The sequence below is a fragment of the Megalobrama amblycephala genome, linkage group LG3 (assembly GCF_018812025.1).
Source record: "Megalobrama amblycephala isolate DHTTF-2021 linkage group LG3, ASM1881202v1, whole genome shotgun sequence".
NCBI lineage: Eukaryota > Metazoa > Chordata > Actinopteri > Cypriniformes > Xenocyprididae > Megalobrama > Megalobrama amblycephala.
In genome coordinates this window covers 40,739,184-40,761,558 of record NC_063046.1, presented here as the reverse complement: position 1 = coordinate 40,761,558, position 22,375 = coordinate 40,739,184, and the positions used below count along the sequence as shown (strand labels likewise).

Here is a 22,375-nt window from a genome sequence, read left to right as displayed (position 1 = left end):
TGTATATTTTCGCCTTAACTAGAAAATATATATATAAATAAATATAATATGTCTGCAAAAAAGTGCCATGCAATAAACTCAGGACCTTTGGTACTAAAATAAACAGCATTGAAATCTAATAAACGTAATGAACGGGAGAGTCACATGAGGTCAGGATAGTGTGTGGCATCTTGTGTTTGCATTGTGCATGTAAAATCTCTGGTGTGTATGACGAACAACGGCCTGGTCAAAAGCAGAACTACTATGTTGCTCGTTTCACGGGTAATTAGATTCATACAACTGTCCTAGTTCTCATTATAGCTAATTCTCTCTCTCTCTCTCTGGCTGCTTGGTCTCAAGACTGATGGATTGAGGGGGGCCGCGGTGTGGTTTGTAAGTCGTGGCCCGGTGCACGGAAGGTTAGAGCTTAACACATGTGCGTACACGTAAACAAACACCGGCTCCATTTGACGTCCTGTCAGCGCAGAGTCTTTCTAATCACAAATCATCGATGCTCGCCATATGTTTCCCTTCACCTTTTCAGAATGATGGCAAGCAGTTTTTTGCTACGTCTATGCAGTTTAAATTTGAAGAAAGAAGGCAGGAGACACAGAAACACATTTTTAAACACAATTAGCAGAGCGCGGCTACACGATGACCTATGACATGAAAGGAGAAAAGAGTCATTCAAAGCCGAGAGGGGGCCGCTACCCCTCCGTCACCCCGCCTGCCGCTGTGGGTCTGTCTGTCTGACGGTCATGGCCGAGGGTCTGTGCAGCATACCCAGACATGGGCCGCTAATTAATGTTGACAAGCCGCCACTCCCCCCGGTCAAAGGTCACCTTGCAATCACTGACAAGTGCAGGTAGTGTCTGCCCCTGGAAAGACGACACAAAGCTTCCCAGACGACCTCCTCCGACCCTCCCTCTCCTGTTGGGCCGCTCCTCCCCCCTCCTCTAGTACTCGCAGTGATTTCTACCCCCATAACCTCCCCCTCCGCCTCCTTGAAAAGAGGGCAAAGTGTTTTTTTTTCTTCCACTGTGCATCTTAAACACGCAAAGCAGACTCCGTCCCATTCATGCACTCAATGAAAGGAGGAAGTACAAAAGAAGCGGGGCATAAAGGAAGAGGGGAGGAAGGATTTTTTTTAATCTAAAGGACACACACAGATGCATTTAAATAAATATAAATATAAATATAAATATAAGTATATATATATATATTTTAGGTGTGTAACGGTACACAGAAGTCAGAGTTTGGTACGTACCTCAGGTTTGGGGTCACGGTTTGGTACGATTTCAGTACAATAGGAAAAATGGTCACACTTTGGAGTAGGGTCCAGTTCTCACTATTAATTAATTATTAACTGGGTCATAGATGAATAAGGTTTTAAAAAGAGTAAAAAACAAAACAAAATGGAGATATAATTAATTTTGAAGTTAGATTAAAGCTGCAGTCTGGAAGTTTTGCCTCTTCGTCGCCATCTCTGTTTGAAACCTGCAATTGCAGTTATATGCGGAATTATTATTGTTACGTGCGTTGTGCGTCGGCACGACTCCGTGCGGATGCACCTAATGTTTAGTGTCAGTCACCACATCTGTGTGGATGCTGTACTTCGGAAACACAGATTCTACTTTTTGGAGGTATGACCAAAATTATAATTTTCACTGGAAAATGTCACCTAAACAAGTAAGTAACATTTCTGCCACATTTGTTCTGAACAACTGAGGAAAAAAGCATTAGGCCTACAATAGCATTAGGCCTCTAACGATTGCTTAGCTTGGTTCATGCCAAACCGTGCAAATCATTATTAATGTTATACTTTGTTCTCAAATTGTTAATGTTAACAACATCAGCATTGCGTGACTATGTGTATTATCGTTACCTGTAGAAGCCTTTTGCTTTTGACTACAGGTAAATCTCCAGTTGTCACTGATGATTGTCATTTGAACCTTTCTGGATTACAATCCGCCATCAAAATGATATGTTTAATTATTTCAGCTGTTGTGAGAAAAGGCTATAATGATCCACTACAAGCAGCAATATATATATATATATAACTGAAAAGTCTTATCACTTTTTTTTTTACTCCAACTGAGCCACGACTCACATGTTTATCCATCAAATCTTCATTAAACAACAGCAGCTTTTATATCTGGGTGAAAAGCAGAGCATTTAAGTCGTGCATAGAACACAAAACTGACGTGAGCAGCTCCGGTGGAGAACAGTGACTGGATCTAAAACCTTCAGATGACACACAGGTCAAATCTCCATCGAGGTTACCAAAAACACCCCGCAACGCACAGTACACACACGTTTGTGCAGCGCAGAGCGGCTCTTTCACACTGTATGACGAGACAGACAACTAGTTGTCGAGTCCGGTTCTGTTCTGAGAATGAAAATTTACGGGTGTGAATTCGGTTATAGAATACGGTTGTCACTCCTGTAAAATAACCAAGCTGTATGTAAACGTATCCGTATTAAGGACTCAGATACAGGACTGACAACCGTATTCTGCTGCTGTGTGAATGTGGCCTTAGATTATTAATATTAATCTTAATCTTGAAACAGGCTTGTTGTGACTATAAATACATGTGAAAACTACATGTGAATTTACAAAAGAAGAAATTACAAAATATGATAAAGAACAAATGCTTTGAAGAAGCTTTGTTTTATTCAGTTCACATGCTCTTTGGTTTTCAGAAACGTGTAATGGGAGTGAGAGAGCGGGAGAACTAATGGAAAACAACCAACCAAAACAGTATTTAATAAAGATTATAATTTGGCACAAAAAAACAAAAAAGCATTTCCAGCAAATCCTAATTAGCCCTGAAGAAAAACAAGCACTAAGACCCATTTATTGAAGGGTAAATAATTAATGCATGAGGAAAAACAAACAAATAAATACCAAATAAGAGTTTTATTCTGAAATTCTCATTTCCTCAAACTTTCCCTGTCGTTTATGGTTTATCAGCCATGTCTGACCGGACACTGATGGATAAATGTGTGTGTGTGTGTGTGTGGGTTTACTTAGCTGTACTTAGAGGACAAAATTGTAAAACCTCCCTTTGTGGACTCCCTGAAAGATCAAAATTAATCAAACAAAGTAAATAATGATATTTTTTAAAACTCTTTAGTCATTACAATTTGCTTTCTATAAAACTAGAAGTCTAAACGTGTGTGTGTGTTGGATGTGTCGGGAGGATCTCGAACAGTAGCGGCTGTCACTGACCCTTCGCCTGACAGAGAGAATGTGACGGAGGAGTAACCGTGGAGAGCAGGGGGGGGGGTCGGATGATGAGCCAATGATGGAAGAATGGAGTGTGTGAGTGTATACGTGAGAAGGGCTGCGGGAGGTTTTTGAGGGGGAGCTCTGCGTCCCGTCACACTCCGTGGGGCAAAGGTGATGACAAATGCGCCATTTAAAACTCACTCAGTCAACCGGGCGATTCGGCCTGGGAAAGCCATTCACACACACACATAGAAACCCTCCCCCTCAGCCTGTAGGCTCCATAAAGTCTGTATGAAGTCCGACTGCCTAAATCCCCCAGTATCAGTAACCTGACTACATTACGAGTCCCGCTTTAAGCCCATGGCTCAGTCGGGGGAACTGTAGAGCGCTCGGGCTGTAAGTCCAACACCTGGTGCCACCATTTCAAAGTTCCCTAAACTAAAATTACCAAATCACCAGGGACACATAACACTCACACCTTCTCACTTGAACAGGTCTCAGTAGGAGTCCAAAATCTGAACAAAAAGCCATTTAACCTGCAAAAGACACTATCTGTCACTGGCAGAATGAGAAGCTATTATTAAACCTTGACATGTAGTTCATCCTGGACCTTTCATGCTATGGACATGAACAGTGTGCAAGGTTTCTGTGCGTGACAAATTTTTAGGATGATGAATACGAAAAAATGCATGTGAATGTTTAGGACTCAGTGTGCAAAGACCTTTATGCCTCAAATCTTGTGGCTTGTTTGAAGACAAAACAGGTACAAAAGAAGCATTCCAAGTCATATCTAGGGGCCAGTGTGTTTTAAAGCAGTGGTATTCAAATGGCAGAATGCAGTCCGGTTCCGGACTCGGCTTGGTTCCATCCAGACCACGGGACAGAAGGAGCTTTCGCACCGAATAGTTCTAGGAACTCAGTTATAGGAAATAGCCACTAGGATAGTTCCCCGGGAACTAATTTCTCCCCCGGGCCATGTTCCTGGTTGCAATCGCACTGGGAATAGAAGACGGCCAACAGCGGCGTCTTTAAGCGTTGCGTTTACAAATGCTAAAAACCGGTGAATGGAGGATGCCGGGATCGGAGCTGTTTGTTGTGTGTCGCGGGTTCCGTGATAACGGTGATGGAATGTAAATGCATAATCTACGCGACTGAAAGAGCAAAAAGTGGGGCTAAGAGACTAAATCTCCAATGACAAATTTCAGTATTACATATCATCGAGGTGGAGAAAAGAACACAACCCTGCAGACAGCAGGTAAATGCTGTTATCACTGTTTTCCATGTTTTTGAAGTAAATATGTTTACACAGCTTTTTAAAAATGCCGGATACTGGTGTTTGACATGCGTTTGACCAATCAATGTACACTTACGTCACTGATAGTTCCTATAGTGCTGGTTTAGACCCTACTCTGAAGTAGAAGCTAATTTAGTTCCCCCAACAGGAGTTCCTAGAACTAAAATAGTTCCTAGTTCCTGTGATGCAAACACGGCAAAATCCGGGTACTTTAGCCAATAGTTCTAGGAACCATGAAACGGTTCCTCCGGTGCGAAAGCCCCAATAATTGCGCCATTTTACCATTTCTACAGATTAAAGTGAGAAGCACGTCAAAACAATGGAGCGGTTCACACCGCAAGTGTTCAGGTTCGTTTACAGTAACTGTTTTCGGCCCTATATCCTCTAATATTTTTATCTAGAGCCAAATGTGCTTCATTCAAGCCCTTTCTGCTCTGTGTGTGTTGCTTCTCTCTCAAGCTGAAGACTTAAATCACCACATTAAGAGCTGCATATTACATGGTTATTTTAACAACAATAGAAGAAACACGTGAGCAGCAAAAAAGATCTTTTACTAAAACATTGTAGAAAACGAAAATGAATACCCCTGTTTTAGACACTTATCGGTGGGATCTTGACTTGAAGTATGCAGCCAACTAGTTTTTTTTTTTGGTAACATTAATTCCTGGTTACTATTCCTTTAATTTCTGAAACCACTGAGCTTTTATTTTGGCTGAAAACAACCATCCAAAACACCCTAGCATCATGGTGGTGAGTTTTGCCAATTTAGTTAGATGATAGAAGGTAAATTCTTGTAAGGGTTAAGGGCCTGCTCTACTGTCAGTGTGTGAAATTATGATGAAGCTACAATATGCAAGGAATGTTGGTGCACTTAAAATAACCGGATTAGGTGTCTCAAATTCAATATTTTCCAGCAGTTATCAAACGTGTGCAATAATCTGGAAGTGGTAGAGAGAGAAGCGATCATTTCTTTCTCTGGTTCTGTGAGGTCTTTTTCCACACACTATCAATCACTCTATGCTCAGATAAGGGGTGAGAGAGATAGATATTATGAACGGCTCAGGATTACTCTCACAGCATATAAGAACAGTGGAAGAGGATAAGTGTCTCCGTGTGCGAGTACGAGCGAGCGCCGGAGCAAGTGCCTGTGGATGGAGGGGGATTTTCACATTATCGTACAGAACTGGACGTGGGCTAAGGGCGCTGGGCCAACACAAACGAGAGAAGAGCCTGGCGCCTGCACCACCAGCCCCGTTTGAGCCACAGAGAAATATTTACCCAACACAGCCAAACTCTCACAGGATCCAGACTAGCGTTGAATACACTTGAGTTAAGTTAGGATCGAGCAAAATCATTCAGGATCTGGATGATTTTCTATTTAGATATTTTTGTCAACATGTGAAACTTGTTCACAGTACTTCTACTAACATTGGCTTCACAAGATCAATAATTAGGTTTAGTAAATAGTTCAATAAATAGTTTTAGTCAAATAGTTTTAGATCAATAAATAGTTGTAGTATTTTTCACAATTTTGGCATATTCTAAAATCATATATCATCTAAAATAATCTAAAATCATCTTGAAGAATCATATACTAAATTCAAAGTAAATAACGAGAAAAAAACGTAAAGAAACGTTCTAAAATATATGAACGCATTAAAAAAAAAGTTTAATAAAATAAATTTAAGATATGTAAACTTGCTATGTCAATTAATTTTGTAAAATAAGTGTATATATATATATATATATATATATATATATATATATATATATATATATATATATATATATATATATATATATATATATATATATATATATATATATATATATATATATCTACAACTGTTTTTTTTGTTGTGTGATGGTTGTTCATGAGTCTCTTGTTTGTTCTGAGCAGTTAAACTGAGCTCTGTTCTTCAGAAAAAATCTCCAGCTTCTGCAGATTCTTCAGTTTTCCAGCATTTTTTGCATATTTGAGCCTTTTACAACAGAGACTGAATGATTTTGAGATCCGTCTTTTCACACTGAGGACAATTGAGGGACTCAAACAAAACTATTAAAAAAGGTTCAAACATTCACTGATGTTCCAGAAGAAAACACAATGCATTAATATATGGGGGGTGAAAACATTTAGAATTTGAAGATCAAGGTAAATTGTATTTAATTTGTCTTCCGGGAAACATGCAAGTATCTTCTGTTGCTTCAGAAGGGCAGTACTAAATGAAAAACAATGATATTCAAGCGAAATAAGAAAAATTTGGACCTCTTCATCCTGTTCAAAAGTGTTCACCCCCCGACTCTTAATGCATCGTGTTTCCTTCTGGAGCATCAGTGAATGTTTGATCCTTTTTTAATAGTTGTGTTTGAGTCCCTCAGTTGTCCTCAGTGTGAAAAGATGGATCTCAAAATAATTCAGTCACTGTTGTAAATGGTTAAAAATGTGCAAAAGATGGTGGAAAACTGAAGGATTTTTGGGACCTGGAGATTTTTTCTGAAGAACAGAGCTCAGTTTAACTGCTCAGAATAAACAAGGGACTTATGAACAACCATCACAAAACAACAACAACAACAAAAAAAAAAAACAGTCGTAAATCATCCAGGTAACCACACATAGTATTAAGAATCAGTGGTTCACAAACTTTTGAACTGGGTCATTTTAATAAATTCAGCTATTTTTTTGTCTTATTGATTATATGTAAACATCTTTTATGTAAAACATCTTACTCAGGACAGTACTAAATAAAAAATAACTTTTTTATGATCTCTCTTATTTTGTTAAAATTTTGCACATTTTCATAGATTCTGCAAGTGGTTAAACTTTTACAATTATTTAAAAATATATACTTGCCAATTTCCACTCCATTTTTCAAGTCATGTAGGCAAGGATACATTGTAAAAGTCGTTAACATTGTTCTAAATACTGTTTTTATTGCTTTATAAATGGCAAAATCCATCACAGTTTGGCATCTTTAAGGCAAATACTTACTGTGCCCACAATGAAAACATGCCAGGAATATTCTTCTGAAGTTTAAAGGGATTGAATCTCATAAGAGAGTATAAGGGTATGTCAAAACCCCTGGGGAGTGGCGCTGGTCTTACGCCCAGATTGACTACCAGTGGACTCACCCTATCTGAACTGTATCACGTGACCATTACGGCAATGACACTGGCAGACGGGTCAGGCCTTGAGGGGGATTACTGCTAGCATGAAGCTTTAAAAAGCCAGACAGACACCCCCTCCCTTCTCCTTAAAACCTGAGTACCATGACCCCTCATATGGCTTTCACTCATTGTGCCCATTCTGAAGGCATTCACCAACCCTTCAACCTCCAAAAATCTCCACCAGCGGCTTGGCGAATGTTTGTTCTGAAATGGCTTGAAAGATCAATCGATTCATTGAATGGGACAGTTTGATCTGATCACGGAAATTAATCGAACTTACTAACTTCGCATTCATCTTAAGTCTAGAACAACAAGGATCGTGAAAGTAGTCTACTGCCATACACAAGTTTTTATGAAATATAAAACTCATTTCTACCTGAAAACCAAAGCTTTGCATACCAAAATTACCAGTATCCATAAGGACCTTGGTCTATGTAATTGGATGTGCATGTTGACTTTTGAGTCTTTTAATCTCAGTTCATATTTTCTTGTCCTTTAATTTCAAAGGCTTTATCGTGTTGTGTGGGTTTGTTTGTGGAAGTGGTTCTCTGGGGTCAGGCCAGGGTTTGATCTCTGGGAGCAGACAAAACCATCAGGATGTTCCTGAACAAAAGGCCACTTCCTGAAAGATGTCTGGGTTTTCAGTCGCTATGCACACAAGAGCTTGCCAGAGTAAGAAAGAAAAATACACATTTATAGGAACCTTTATCATTACATCTATATTTGGTTCTTAGATAGCCATAAGTATCTTGATTTTTACTTTTCCATACTTGTCATTCTCTCAACAAAGAATAAAATCAAAAGTTCAAAAATCTGCTGTCAATACGACAAAGAAACTAATAATGGAGTAATGGCTGCTGAAAATTCAGCTTGGCCATCACATAAATAAATTACATTTTAAAATATATTCAAATAGAGCCCGTTATTTTAAATTGCAATAATATCTCACAATATTACAGCTTTTACTGTATTTTTAATCAAATAACTGCAGTCTGGGAGCAATCTCACTGATCCCACACTTTTTAAACGGTAATGTACATCAACATTTTCTGAAGCAGGAACTTTTACAAATAAAAATGACAAAACAAGGAGTTTTTTTCTTCAGCTTTTAAGACTCTTAGAGGGATAGTTCACCCAAGGGGCGAGATCTGCTTGGTTACAAATATTCTTCCAAATATCTTCCTTTGTGTTCAGCAGAACAAACAATTTTATGCAGGTTTGGAACTACTTGAGGGTGAGTAAATGATGACAGAATTTTCATTTTTGGGTGAAGTATCCCTTTAAACATAGGTCTTTACTGCTGCTAACTTCAACTTCTCAACACACATCTCTGGACTGAAGACTGGTAAATGTCAAACAGATATTTCTAAGTAGCTGATTGAAGAAAAATGTATACTATACCCAAAGTTTACTTCGTTTTTACGCGTACGTGAGGGTCGCGTATAGTTGGCGTGGTGCACATTTCATCACGCATTAAATTTGTTTTGCACCAATCAGGTGTTTCACAAGGTGGCAACACTGGCCTGGGCTAAAATGTTAATACAGACATTATTTATTCATTGTCTTATTCCAAACCTGCCTGGCTTTATTTTTTCTGTGGAACGACAAACTAGACATTTTGAAGAATCTTCATGCAGGTCTTTGTCCATACAACAAAATTTCATGAAATCTGCATCAAAAAACATGTTAATACAAATCCATATGACTCGTGCAATATATTCCAAGTCTTCTGAAGACATATGATACACTGTAAAAAAAAATCCCCGTAAAATTTATGATAAAAAAACAGCAGCTGTGGTTGCCAGAACTTTACCATACAAAATACGGTAGCAATGTAAAAAAAAAAAAAAATATTCTGTTAAATTTACGGTAAAAAACAAAGCATTTCATTAACTGATATAATGTTAATTTACCAACCTATTAATGTACTAATATCTGTTTTGTACCTTTGTAATACACTGACAACCGCCAATCACAGTGGTGATGAGAGTCACATGATGAATCAAAGCTCATCACAAGCAGATTTTCCACAAGCTGAGAAGGACAATACTAATATATAGAAGGCGCACACAGTGTCATTCACACAAACACTAAACACCATCATGGTAACACATGAAATTTTAAAAATGCAATAAACATTAATTTAACAACATTAGATGTAACATAAAACCCTAATGTACATAACTTATTTGAAAAAAACTAAGAAAAACTAAGAAGAAACAGAGTTATTTCAGCGGAAATACATCAAATGTGAAGTGTCACACAGGGACTTGTGGGAATGTCAATTTATGGTTTTTCACTGTAAATTATACAATGACTTGTTACTTTTCACTTCCAAAAAGTGTGAATATAACGGTATTTTACCAAAAAAATTACATTAAATGTACCGATAGATCTATTACAGTTATTCCCCGTATACAGTAAGGAAACCAACTGTAAACCAACTAACTGTTTTTCACCGTAGCATTTTTACAGTTTTTTACCGTTAAAATCACAGTCATTGGTGTGACGAACAGACTGAAATTTAAGTTATTCACTGCAGTGTTGTTATTTTAAACTTTAAAAAATATATTTTTGGTGATTAAAACTAATAAAATAAACTCAAAATAAAATGAAAACTTAAAATATATAAAACTAAATGCAAATTCAAAATATTGATAAATACTATAGTAGTATATAAATACTACTAAAATGACACTGATAATTCACTGATAAAATATGACATCATTTTCATTTCTGTGTGAACTATTCCTCTAAATTATAATGCTAAAATGTAATGTGAATGTTTAAGAAAGTGATTTCATGCCAAAAAGTAAAGTAGGCAATGCATTTCTATTAGCTAAACAAAAGGAAATTTGTTCACTTTACATTTAACAGACTATGTTCATGCAATACTACAAAACAAAAACTTCTTTTTTATCTCTGACAATTTCAAGAACAGGATCTTGGTGTGAAGATGTATTTAATTCCCGAAGCGTGTCAGCACATGATGTGTTCCCATCAATACAGCCACTGTCATGTCTATCTGCATCAGTGCTTTCTAATTTTTTTTTTATGCATTTTGCCCTTTTCTGACACCTGTCCTCTTGCTCTCTCCCTTTCCAGTCCTTCCTCTGTCACCGTTCGCCTCTGTGTCTCAAAGTATGTCATTACTGTCTCCATCTGTCCATCAAGCTAGCTTTATGGATATCTTTCTTTTCTTTTAGACCTCTTTCTCTCTGTTTTCACTCTCGGGAATGAGTCAGCAGCACTCGGGGCGAACGGCTGGTCTGCAGTCACAATATTCTTAAGCGAGCTTCTGACTTATGTTACAGATTCAATGGTGTGACAATATGGTAATACAAATTAGCCGGCTTCTCAAATTTCTCGGCCATTTGAGCCGCACGCCGCACCAGGGCCACCCAAAGCTTTCGTAGCAAGACCTCACGCTGCCGGTCAGACTGACCACCTCACGGCCATCTGTGTGTGTGTGTGTGTGCTGAGTTATCACAGTATCCACCCGCCGGCCCCCTTCCCCCGTTTCCCACAAGACCCCACGCTGTCACAACAGACATTTAGCAGCTTTCACGCTAAAGGGCCACAGGGGGCTTCCTTCCTTCCTTCTCCACTTCCTCCCTCTGTTTTCCGCTTCCCCACTGTCTGCTTCGCTACATTTTGAGGGATGCCCTCTACAACGCCCTTTTTAACTCCATTTCACAGCTAATTATAGACAAAAACAAGACAGCACAAGAGGTGAATCTTACAATGGCTCTTAAGAGGGGAAAAAACAAAGAGGAAAACAAAGACTAGGGGGCAAGACACAAAAATAGAAAATGCCAGGAAACATTAAAGATGTTGTGCGGGATAATTATAGTTCAGGGCCATTTTATCTTTTTAGATGGATGCTAAGGAAACAGGAAGTAGGGCAGAGGTGCAGCTAAACATGCTGCCCAATAGAGCGAATTCCCACAGCAGCGCTAGAAAAACACACAGGAGGATCCAAGAGGATCAGAGCATCCGAGGAAATTCAAACATACAGGGATGGAGTATGGGAATGACACAGAGGTGCTTTCTCAGGCCGTCTTGTTTGCTAGTTTGCAGTGGCACCATCGCAGAAACAACATCACAAGAGCTTTTGAAGTTAATATGAATTCAAAAATGTCATATTTACTTTCTTAATGCATGTTCCTGTGTGCATTCTAAAGAAATTCAGTAAGATTTGACAAAAAGGAATGTTTTATTCAGCAAGGATGCGTTACATTGATCAAAAGTGACAGTAAAGATATTTATAATGTTACAAAAGGTTTCTATTTCAAATAAATGCTGTTCTTTTGAACTTTCTATTCATCAAACAATCCTGAAAAAAATTATCATGGTTTCCACCAAAATATTGACCATATGGGAGCCGACTTCACTGCAATTGCGCACGCATTGTGGTGGCAGAAAAACAGCGGTAAACAAGTGGAGGAAAATGGGCGAAACCCACGGAATAAGAGAAAAGTGTCGCGTTGTGCCGTTGGATGTCAGAATCAGAATGCAAAAAATTATGGTCTTCGTTTTTACAGAATTTTGAAGCATTTATGATTGAAAGTCATTGAACGAACAGACTGGACTGATGAAAACTGCAATGATAACCCTACCATTAAAGCATGAATTTGATGTAAACAAAAAATTTGATGTATACATAATATTCATATATGCAGTTCATAGGTATCATAATGTATTAGCCTTACAGTTACAGCATGAAATAACATTTAAATCTATAACATTTTTTATCTCACAATTCTAACTTTTTTCTTGCACTTTCGAGTTTATATCTCGAAAATCTTTATAACCAGCAATTCCGAGTATATATTACAATTCTGATAGGAAAAAAGGCAGAATTTCGAGTTTATATCTTATATATATTTTTCTTCTCAAAATGGTGAGATATATGCTCGGAATTGCAGGGGGTAAAAAAAATTGAATTGTGAGATATAAACTCAGAATTACCTTTTTTTATTCTTTTATTCCGTGGCTTCCATAGACTGCAGAACTGTAATTTTCTGCCACCAGGTAGGCTCCGCCCACAAAACATGTCATCACTGTTTGCAAACACCCAAATGGTCTATTAAGCAGCAATGTAAATGTAAAAATCATAAAAAGCAGCAAATCTGAATATTAGAATGATATCTGAAGGATCATGTGGCACTGAAGACTGGAGTAATGATTGAGCTTTACCCCACAGGAATACATTTTAAATATATTAAATATATTTAAATGTATTATAATAGAAATTTTAAAGTGTAATATTCCACAATATTACTGTTTTACTGTAGTTTTGATCAAATAAATGCAGCCTTGGTGAGCAGATACTTAATTAAAAACATTTTTAAAAAATCTTACTGATTTACCAATCTAAACACATACATATATAGTACATATATAATATTTCATAAAAAACTAAGAATTTTCACCACCTGAAGTCACATATATATTCTGCTGATGTAACTAAAGTTGCATGGATGGGTAAAATAACATTAACCAATAACCAATATTGATTAATAATGTCCAACCCTTAAAAAATCAAATAAAATTACCGGTGGATAATATCAAATAACATCTAGATCACATAACAGAGGTTTAATGTGTTGTGAATGTCGTCACTGCTGTCACTTTGTCTTTTAAACAAGTCTGACATAAAGTCTGGCCAATCTACTCACAAATTGTATGAAGAATAAATCACTGATACAAATTCTGTTAATCTATAAATTCGTAAAATATATATGTTGCCAAACAATGATAAACAAACATATATCTCCATAAACAGAGTTTAAGATGATGATGATATATACAGCAAACAAACATCATTCTGGATATCAAATGACTGTCAACAATACGCAATTCTGATTCAATTCAGTGACTTAAAAATGCATGAGGAACTTACCATGGTGTGCCGTATATTCGAAAGCCCTTGACGGTGACATCAGAGTCCTGCAGGTAAACACAGTTTGTCAGGAGAGACTGAACATTGTCAAAGTCCTCGGGTTTCAACTTGGACACGGAGGGAAAGCGATAGTAATCCTGCTTGACCAGCTCCGTCATGAAATCCTTATCGAAGGTCAGCTCATGATTCCCAGCGATCACCACTTTGAACTCATATGGCAGGCTGCCTGCAACACCAAACAAATTCATCCGTTAAATCAGAACTCCTCGTAATCAATTTCCATATTTTATTATATATATATATATATATATATATATATATATATATATATATATATATATATATATATATCTCATGACATATATTTCAAAACACCGATTTCAAAACACTGGTTCAGGAAGATTCGGAGCACAAATGAATCAGCGTATCGATTCATGATACGGATCACGTGTCAAAATGCCAACGGCTGAAATCACGTGACTTTGGCACTCCGAACAGCAGATCGATACACTAATTCATTATGCTCCGATGCTTCCTGAAGCATTGTTTTGAAATCGGCCATCACTAAATAAGTCGTTATTTTGTTTTTTTTGGTGCTCCAAAAATATTCTCGTCGCTTTATAATATTAATATTGAACCACTGTACTCACATGAACTGATTTAAATATGTTTTTAGTACCTTTATGGATCTTGAGAGAGGAAATGTCATTGCTCCCTATGGAGGCCTCACGGAGCCATTGGATTTCATCTAAAATATCTTAATTTGTGTTCCGAAGATTAACGAAGGTCTTACGGGTGTGGAACGGCATGAGGGTGAGTAATAAATGACAGAATTTTCATTTTTGGGTGAACTAACCCTTTAACAACTGAAACTTGTTTAAACACATTGTTCATGACTCAAAAATATTTACCCCAAATATCAATATATTGTATCGGTTATTAATGTAAAATGTAAATGATCGCAAACTGGTTTGAATTCACCATTGAACAATGGAACTCACGTTTGGTTAGGACACGGTGTGAATGCATTTTCAAAAATGCTATGCTGAAGTTCATGTGAGGTTACTGTGATCTTGAAGAAAAGTCAGATAATGAAAAACAGGATTCTGCGAGTGGAAACAGGCCATTACAACAAAACATACATCAAAGTATTTTTCTTTACCTCTCTATTAACGCTTCTGTCTATAACAGCTGATGCATTGTTTAAAGTCTACTTTTTTGTCCTGGACAACTTTGGCTAAAAAACCTTTCAGCTAAAACATCTCAAATACTTTAAGTCACAGATTTAGATACAGTATGTGTCTTGCAGGCCATTATGGCCTTTCTTTTCCATTCTATAGAAAATGTGCTAAAAAATACAAAAGCAACAAATATTTATTAAAGTCATGGCCGCTGTATTTTAAAGGCTTTTTTCCTCTTTCCCTTTCTCACCTCAGCCTCCATCCTCACAGCATAGCTCTTTTGTGCTGGTACATCAGGATAATGCAACAGGGGAAGTTGTTCTTTACAGAACTCGAACAGAAAGAGTGCACTCTCGCTATGTGCCAATCCTCAGACAGGAAAACACACACACACACACAGATCATCTCTCAGTGGATTGCATAACACATATGGAACGCTTTAAAAGAACAAAAATATTTCACCAACCAAAATGCAGATGAAACAAGACGCTTTTCAGACAGAGCACAAAGCAAAATGGGACTGAAAATGCAAAAAGCATTTTTTTTTTTTTTTTAATAAAAGTAAAAAAAAATAAAAATAAAAATAACAATAAAAAACAAATCTGGTATGCTCAGAAGCTCTATAAAATAATATGTTTGAAGGTGCTCTTTGCAGACCAGTATTTGTTCTCTTAAAAAAAAAAAAAAAAAAAACATACTATGAAATAGCCAGTTTAAATGATGGCTTTTTTTTGCGGTTTGAACTGGAAGCGTCTCTTTCTTGGGAAACAATAAAAGCCAATTAAATTTGGAACTGTAAAGGTATCAGAAAGGAGCAAAACACTTGACCGAAGTAAAAAGAAAATAAAAAGATAAACTGATTTAAAAGTAAACACTTTCCCAGCAGTTTAATTTACTTTCTTGCTCCTTCCACGCGCTCCGCACTATATAGACTGGGATATATCATAAATCCCAGTCTAATCTAATAACAGGAGCCCATCTTTCAGCTCCGCAGCCCGCAGTCAGCCAAACGCCATCACGGATCCATTTACATGGAGCTTTCCAGTCGCACAAAACCGAATCACAAACCCCCGGCGGACGAGCTTCGTGCCAGCCTCTCTACGGCAGAAAAAGGCCTAGAATGCAATTACTTCCCCACCGACTGCATCTTCTGCGTCCCCGCAGGGATTTTTACAACATTTTATTGCCATCAAAATGTATTTTTCAAAGAGGACTCTAGGTATAAACTCTGTTTATTACTTTGAAGAAGCTGAGGAGGAACATATGGGAAGGTATGTGGAGTATGGGAAACTGCTTAAAGTCAAAGTAATATGGGTTTAGCCTCACTGTTTGAATTTGATTTACATCAGAGGACGGGCGCGGGGCACAGTTTGGCGATCGCTGTGCGTAATGAATGTAAATCAAATTAGTGAAAATAAACTACACACCGTAAACATCTGTAACTGAAGGATGGCTGGTAGAGAACATGTGTGTTTTGTTGAAAACAGAGCAGCGCAATCACATCCGTCAAGTTGTTCGAACTGCTGCCGCAAAAAACATGTAGGATTTGATGAATAGAATTAAAAACAATGAGCACATGGTACCAGAAAGCCCAACAGCACAAATCACAAAAAGTTCAATCATAAATTAAAGGAATAGTACACCCAAAAAATTAAAACTCTGTTATTTTTTACTTGCCATCAGGTTTTTCCCAACTAAAATGTCTCTATTTCTTCTTCCATTTAACACAAAATATTCATTTTTGAAGAATATCCTGTTCACTTTTTCATACTGTATTACGAAGGAAAAGGGGACTGGGTCACAGCGTAATGATAAGTATTTCGTCACTTATTGCTTTTGTAAAATGATAATTTAAACAATGACAATATAAAATTTATATAAATTATATTTATATATCAATTATTTCATTTAAAAATGATAATTATTAATGTTCTCATCAAACATTTTAATTTGATGTGCATTTTTTGACTACTGTCTATATTGCGGTTACACTCACATGACGTTGCCGTGCTGTGGCGTCACAAAAGCTTATCATTTGAATGCTTTTTATACCTTGCAGATTAAAAAACAAGTGATTTTAAACTGTACAAGTGCAACAAGCAGCGAGGACTCATTTTAGCATATGCGCACTGTCTGAGAAACAGAAGTGAACAAATGAAACATGCACACATAAAGCTGCAGCTCATACAGCCTGTGAGTACTGAACTGAGTTCTTTTTGGGAACTTATTGGGCATGAACACACACCAGTCAATCATGCTTATTGCTGCTTTTTGCGAAAATATAACTGGAATGCTTCACTTTCACTTAATGTGTCAAAATGCACATCAAACACAGTTGTTTATATCTAAGTGAATGTAAACAAAGCACATGTGTATTAGTATATTAGATGAGTGCATTTGGTCTTAAAGTGACAGCAGCCTAATATATACTTGCTGCCGTCTATGCCATTAATTAAACAATTTCATTGCTCTTGACTGAATCGCTTGCGTAACTTGTGAAGACAGTGAAGACTATGCAACGGTTTTGTGTATTTGATTACTTTATACAATTTGTGTAGTAGCCTATTTATATGCCTATCTAGTGCTCAAAGTTTTTCAGGTAGGTCTATTTCATTTGTGTCTTTGTTCTATTGTAGTTTTTTGTTCTGTTGCTTGTAATTAATTTCTTTGTTCCTGTTTTATCACTGACTGCTTACTCGTCTTCAGCAAGATTTTTTTTTAAGTTTTTATTTTTTTATTTTTTACTTATGTTAGTTAGGCTAGTAGTCTTTTTGTGAAATTGGAGATCAAATTTATGAAACTTCAGATTTTAGACTATCGTCTCTATCGCAGTTACAATCACGTGAGGTTGCTATGATGCACGGTCACGAAAGCTTATCATTTGTATGAGTTTTTAAGCATTGCAGTTTAAAAACAAGTGGTTTTAAACTGTTGAAGTGCAGTTAGCAGCGAAAGACAACCCATTTCAGCATTTGCACACGCTCTCTGAGAGACTGTTAAAAGTGCGCGACATAAAGCCACTGCTCATAGAGCGTGCGAGTGCTCTTTGCCACCTAGTTGGGCTTGAACGGTTAAATACACACACCTATGTGTCAAAGTGACCACGTATTAGCAAGTAAACAGAGCCATTTATGTCTTAAGTGAAGGTACAGTTGAGAAAGACAAGGCTCGAGTATAATGGACCGGTGCAGTCAGTCTTAAAGGGACAGCATCCAAATTTACCTGCTGCCTTTAATGCTAATCAAACAACAAAAAAGAGAGAAAATCTCTCACTGCTTTCTTTAATAAGAATAAATGTATATTTAATTTACACCGTAAAGTGGTTATATGACTGATTTTGGTCATATAACCGGGGTATATAAGCTTAAATTTTGGTATCTACTTTAAGATACTTTTTTGATGCATATGTGCCGTATTGTAAAGAGCAAGCAGGATATTCTTCAGAAATAAACCTTTCCTGTTCAATACAACAAAAGTCATGAAGGTTGCAATGACATGAGGATGAGTGAATAATAACAGAACTGTAATTTTAGGGTGAACTACCCCTATATCCCAGCAAACACGTTCTTTTGCTGCTCTCACAACATCGCAAAACAAAGGAACAAAGCTGATCTATTTGACATGGGATCTATTGGCTGTCCTGCATTGATCAAAGAAATAAACAGTGAACTCAGACAAACGAAGTCAAGACCTAGTAAAGCTCCTTATTTATGGTGCACAGATCCATGTTTGCACTCATGAATCCCGTGCGGAGAAGCACAGGTCAGATCTCACGGGCGAGATATTGAGCAGAACTGAACTTTAGCAAAGAAACCTCATTCCCACTGAACGATTCCTGAGAATCGATCCCACTTATCAACAAAAACCATGATCAATGACAACGATTAGTGGCTGGGCTTTCTTGCCAGAAAAACAAACAAAAGCAAGCTACGCTTCAAGAAAATGCATGGTAAATGAAGCAAATGCAAGAGAGAGAGGAAAAAAGAGAGGAAAGACAAACCCAGCAGTATTTAAAAGGTCTAATATAAACAACACCAATTTCCCTTTGAAAGTTTCATTTATAAAGTCCCTTCATGTTTTTTTTCTCCTGTATCATTTGTCCCCTACTGCTAAAGAACAAAGTAGCGACCTTGGAAAGAAATGCAAGCATTTATACTACGGAACTAGGGAAAATATAACCGAAATGCTTTGGCTCGGATAATAAAAACACACAAAAATCAGTTTTCCCGAAGATCCACTACAGGCTCATCTGAGCGACGTTCTTTGAGTTCGTCAAAAGGCTTATATAAACTACTCCATCATCACGTCATGTTTGAGGGAACGATTTGTTTTAAAGTGCCTAAACTCTTTTATCCAAACATGTTTTTGACAGAAGACAGCTTTCAGCCGTCATGAGATTATCTATCGGCACCCAGCTGTGTGTTTACAACAAAAAGCGATGATGTGAAAAATAATTTCATCGTCAGGTTTCCTTTGGGACGTGAATAATAAGAAAGTCGGAGCGTTCTCCGACCACCAGGCACTTCAAAAGCTGCTGGTGTCACATGCCGGATTCGAAAAAAATGTGGCGTCAAGTACGTTGATAGATGGAGGGATGGAAAGACTGCTGACAGCTCTCTCCGTTTCATCCCTTCTGATGCACTATTTCAACCGTGTGTGACAAGAGCGTATGCATGGATGGAATGACGAGGCGAAGGGCAAACTAAGAGCCTGTGACATCAAAAATCAAGCTCCTGCAAGTACAAATACAAGTGCTACTTTGAAATGGCAACTTGCCAGGATTACTTAAAATTAATTAAATATCTAAACTATAGTAAAAAGTACACTCTAAAAAATGCTAGGATGTTTCAACCCATGTTTGGGACAAATATGGACAAACCCAACCGTTGTTTTAAAAAAAAAATTTGGTCCCACTTTATATTAGATCATGTTGCAATGTTGTTGCTGCCTATGTGTGGATCAGATACCCTCGGATTTCATCAAAAATATCTTAATTTGTGTTCAGAAGACAAACGAAGGTCTTATGGGTTTGGGACGACATGAGGGTGAGTACTTAATGACAGAAATTAGATTTTTGGGTGAATTAACCCTTTAAATCTACCCATACCACCAAACCTTTCCCAAATCCCACCTCAATATCAGCAAAAGTGTTTTGCAATACAATATAAACACAATAAGTACATTGTACTTATTTTTTGATGCAAGTACATAATAGTTATGGACACCTAATATAAAGTGGGACCAAAAATTTAATTAAAAAATTGACCCAAACGTAAGTTGAAACAACCCAGCATTTGTTGTGAGTGTAGTTAGCTGCTACAAGCTACTAGCACAAGTTTCTAACTATATTCTCATATTATATAAAAAACAGAGCAGTTTTGTGGCCCAAAATTGAGGATCTGAATACATACAAAAAAGTAATTAATAAAACCTAAAAACATTGCATTGAAAACAATGTCAAATGCAGTATTTAACTAAATATATTGTTAACATTATTATAAATATTGCTAAATATTTTGCCATATAAAAAAGAAATTAGAAAAATGACACAGAATTTTATAAACACGTATGAATCAGCGAATCTAATTTCTGAATGAACCAATTCACTGAATCAAATCAGCTGCAAACATATTGGCTTTAACTAACTTTCTTAGCAAGATTCTCTTTAAACCATTGCTAAACCAGAAGAGTAGCTGAACTGAAAGAGAAAATGTAGAAGACAGTTTATGCTAACATTTGTTTTTCCTAGTGCCTATTAGGGCTTTTCACACTTGAAATAGTTAACCCTGGGTCATTCTAAACCCCGGGTAAATGGAATCCTGGGTTATCTTTATTCACGTTTCACCCTGCTCATAATATACCTGGGGTTAACAGTTAATCCTGGGAATTCATAAACTGCCGTTTCACATCGCACATTGCTGACTGTAATATCAAGTTTAGAATGTAAGAATGAAACGGTCTCTTCTTCACTCCAACTGTTGTGTTTTCCATCGCCGTTTGATGTTTTTCCTATCATACGCAGAAACGACTGTATATATACATAGTGTTTCCGTGTCTGAATACAACAGTGTATTAGCGATCTGTCTCTTTTCAGGATTATAGTTATGTATGAAATTAAGTTTGCATAGCTGGAAGTGTCTGTTCATATTCTTGTGTAAAGTATTTGCAATACAATGTGATACAAAAACAGCTGAACTATGGTCACATTACAAAAAATAGTTAAACTAGCAATTTTAGTGTAGCACTTTTAACTTGTATATAGTTGTTCACTCTCATCATTGAATAATTGTGGCACATGGCTCATGTCGAGAGGCCAAATGACAATACACAAGGCTCACTGGTCTGAAGGTCAGCGGTGTGAGCGGCTCCACAGGGTCAATGTGACCGCTTTATGGCTGCATCAGGTGCCAACATCCCAAACCCTCGGCCCAAGACTCCCTGGCGCCAATAGAGCTCAGGATGTCAGAGCCGGCAACCGTTTGATTTAATCACATGGGTTTTGATCTACACCTCAACTAAAGCACAGGATCAAAAAGGATTTGAGGTAAAGGATTTACTACATACATGATCAAAACAATACAGGAACTTCTTAAACTACATTTCAAGGAACCAATCGAATGTCAAAATAAAAAAATACCACATTATCATCTTTTTTTTTGGACATGAACTATGATAATACTATTGTACTGTTTGAAGTACACTGAAATACAATTAAATTACAATTAGTATTTAAATTACCATTTAAACACAAATATGGAAATCATTCAATACTCTGGTATATACATCATTTCAAGATATCATCATAAAAATGGTTTTCCACAGTGTAGCCTAATGTCCAAAAACAATGGTAATACCACAGTATTTGTAGAGTGGTAAAGTTAATTATTCTGTATTTGGCACTTTTTCTTTTTTCATCATCATAAACAAAACACCATATTAAAGTAGTTCCATTAAAGATAAATATAAACTAACCCAGAGTTCAAATGCAGGAACTTTATGACTTTCTAACTGAAATGAAAACACATTAAAAGACGAATTCCCTAGAAAAAAAAAAAAAAAAAAGATTTGGTTTAAACAGAGTGCAGTACAAAAAGACCAAGGCTTATGCAAATTATAAACTCCATGCATGCTAACACACACTACATAACTAGATTTTGTGTGTGTGTGATACTCGCTGTGCTACAGCTCAAAATAATGAGAGCACGTCACGCATCAAGGGCCTCCAAACAGATATATTAACAAGAGTTATGGAAGTCAGGACTGATGTTTCAATTTTAAATCTATCAATCTCGCAGTGTGTCACAGTAAGAAAGTCCGTGACGGCCACGTGCTGCAAGCTGGCTACAATCTGAGGCTTTTTCTCAAAAACAAATCATACATTTGTCTGGAAAAGCATGATTTGTTTTTGACTGAAAACATACTTTTGCAATAACTACTGACAGATGGTTAATTAATATACTAGTAATTAGCATACAGCCATCTATAAATCACAATTTACGCTAAGGTTTCCAAAAAACATAAAATGTAATATTTATTACCAATCTGTGAATGTGAATGCAAAACGTTGGCAAAATCTTCAATATTTTCTATAGATAGAATAAATAAATGAAGCTAAAAAT

General features: G+C 36.9%; 1 protein-coding gene across 1 annotated transcript in view; it reads right to left on the bottom strand.

The window, feature by feature from the left end:
- The window catches only part of mpped2a (metallophosphoesterase domain containing 2a), a 75,158-nt gene that overhangs the window by 25,878 nt on the left and 26,905 nt on the right, over positions 1–22,375 (bottom strand). Inside the window, exon 4 of the mRNA XM_048185415.1 lies at positions 13,576–13,801. Within this exon, the coding sequence (XP_048041372.1) occupies positions 13,576–13,801 (226 nt within the window). The remainder of the gene's footprint in view (positions 1–13,575; positions 13,802–22,375) is intronic.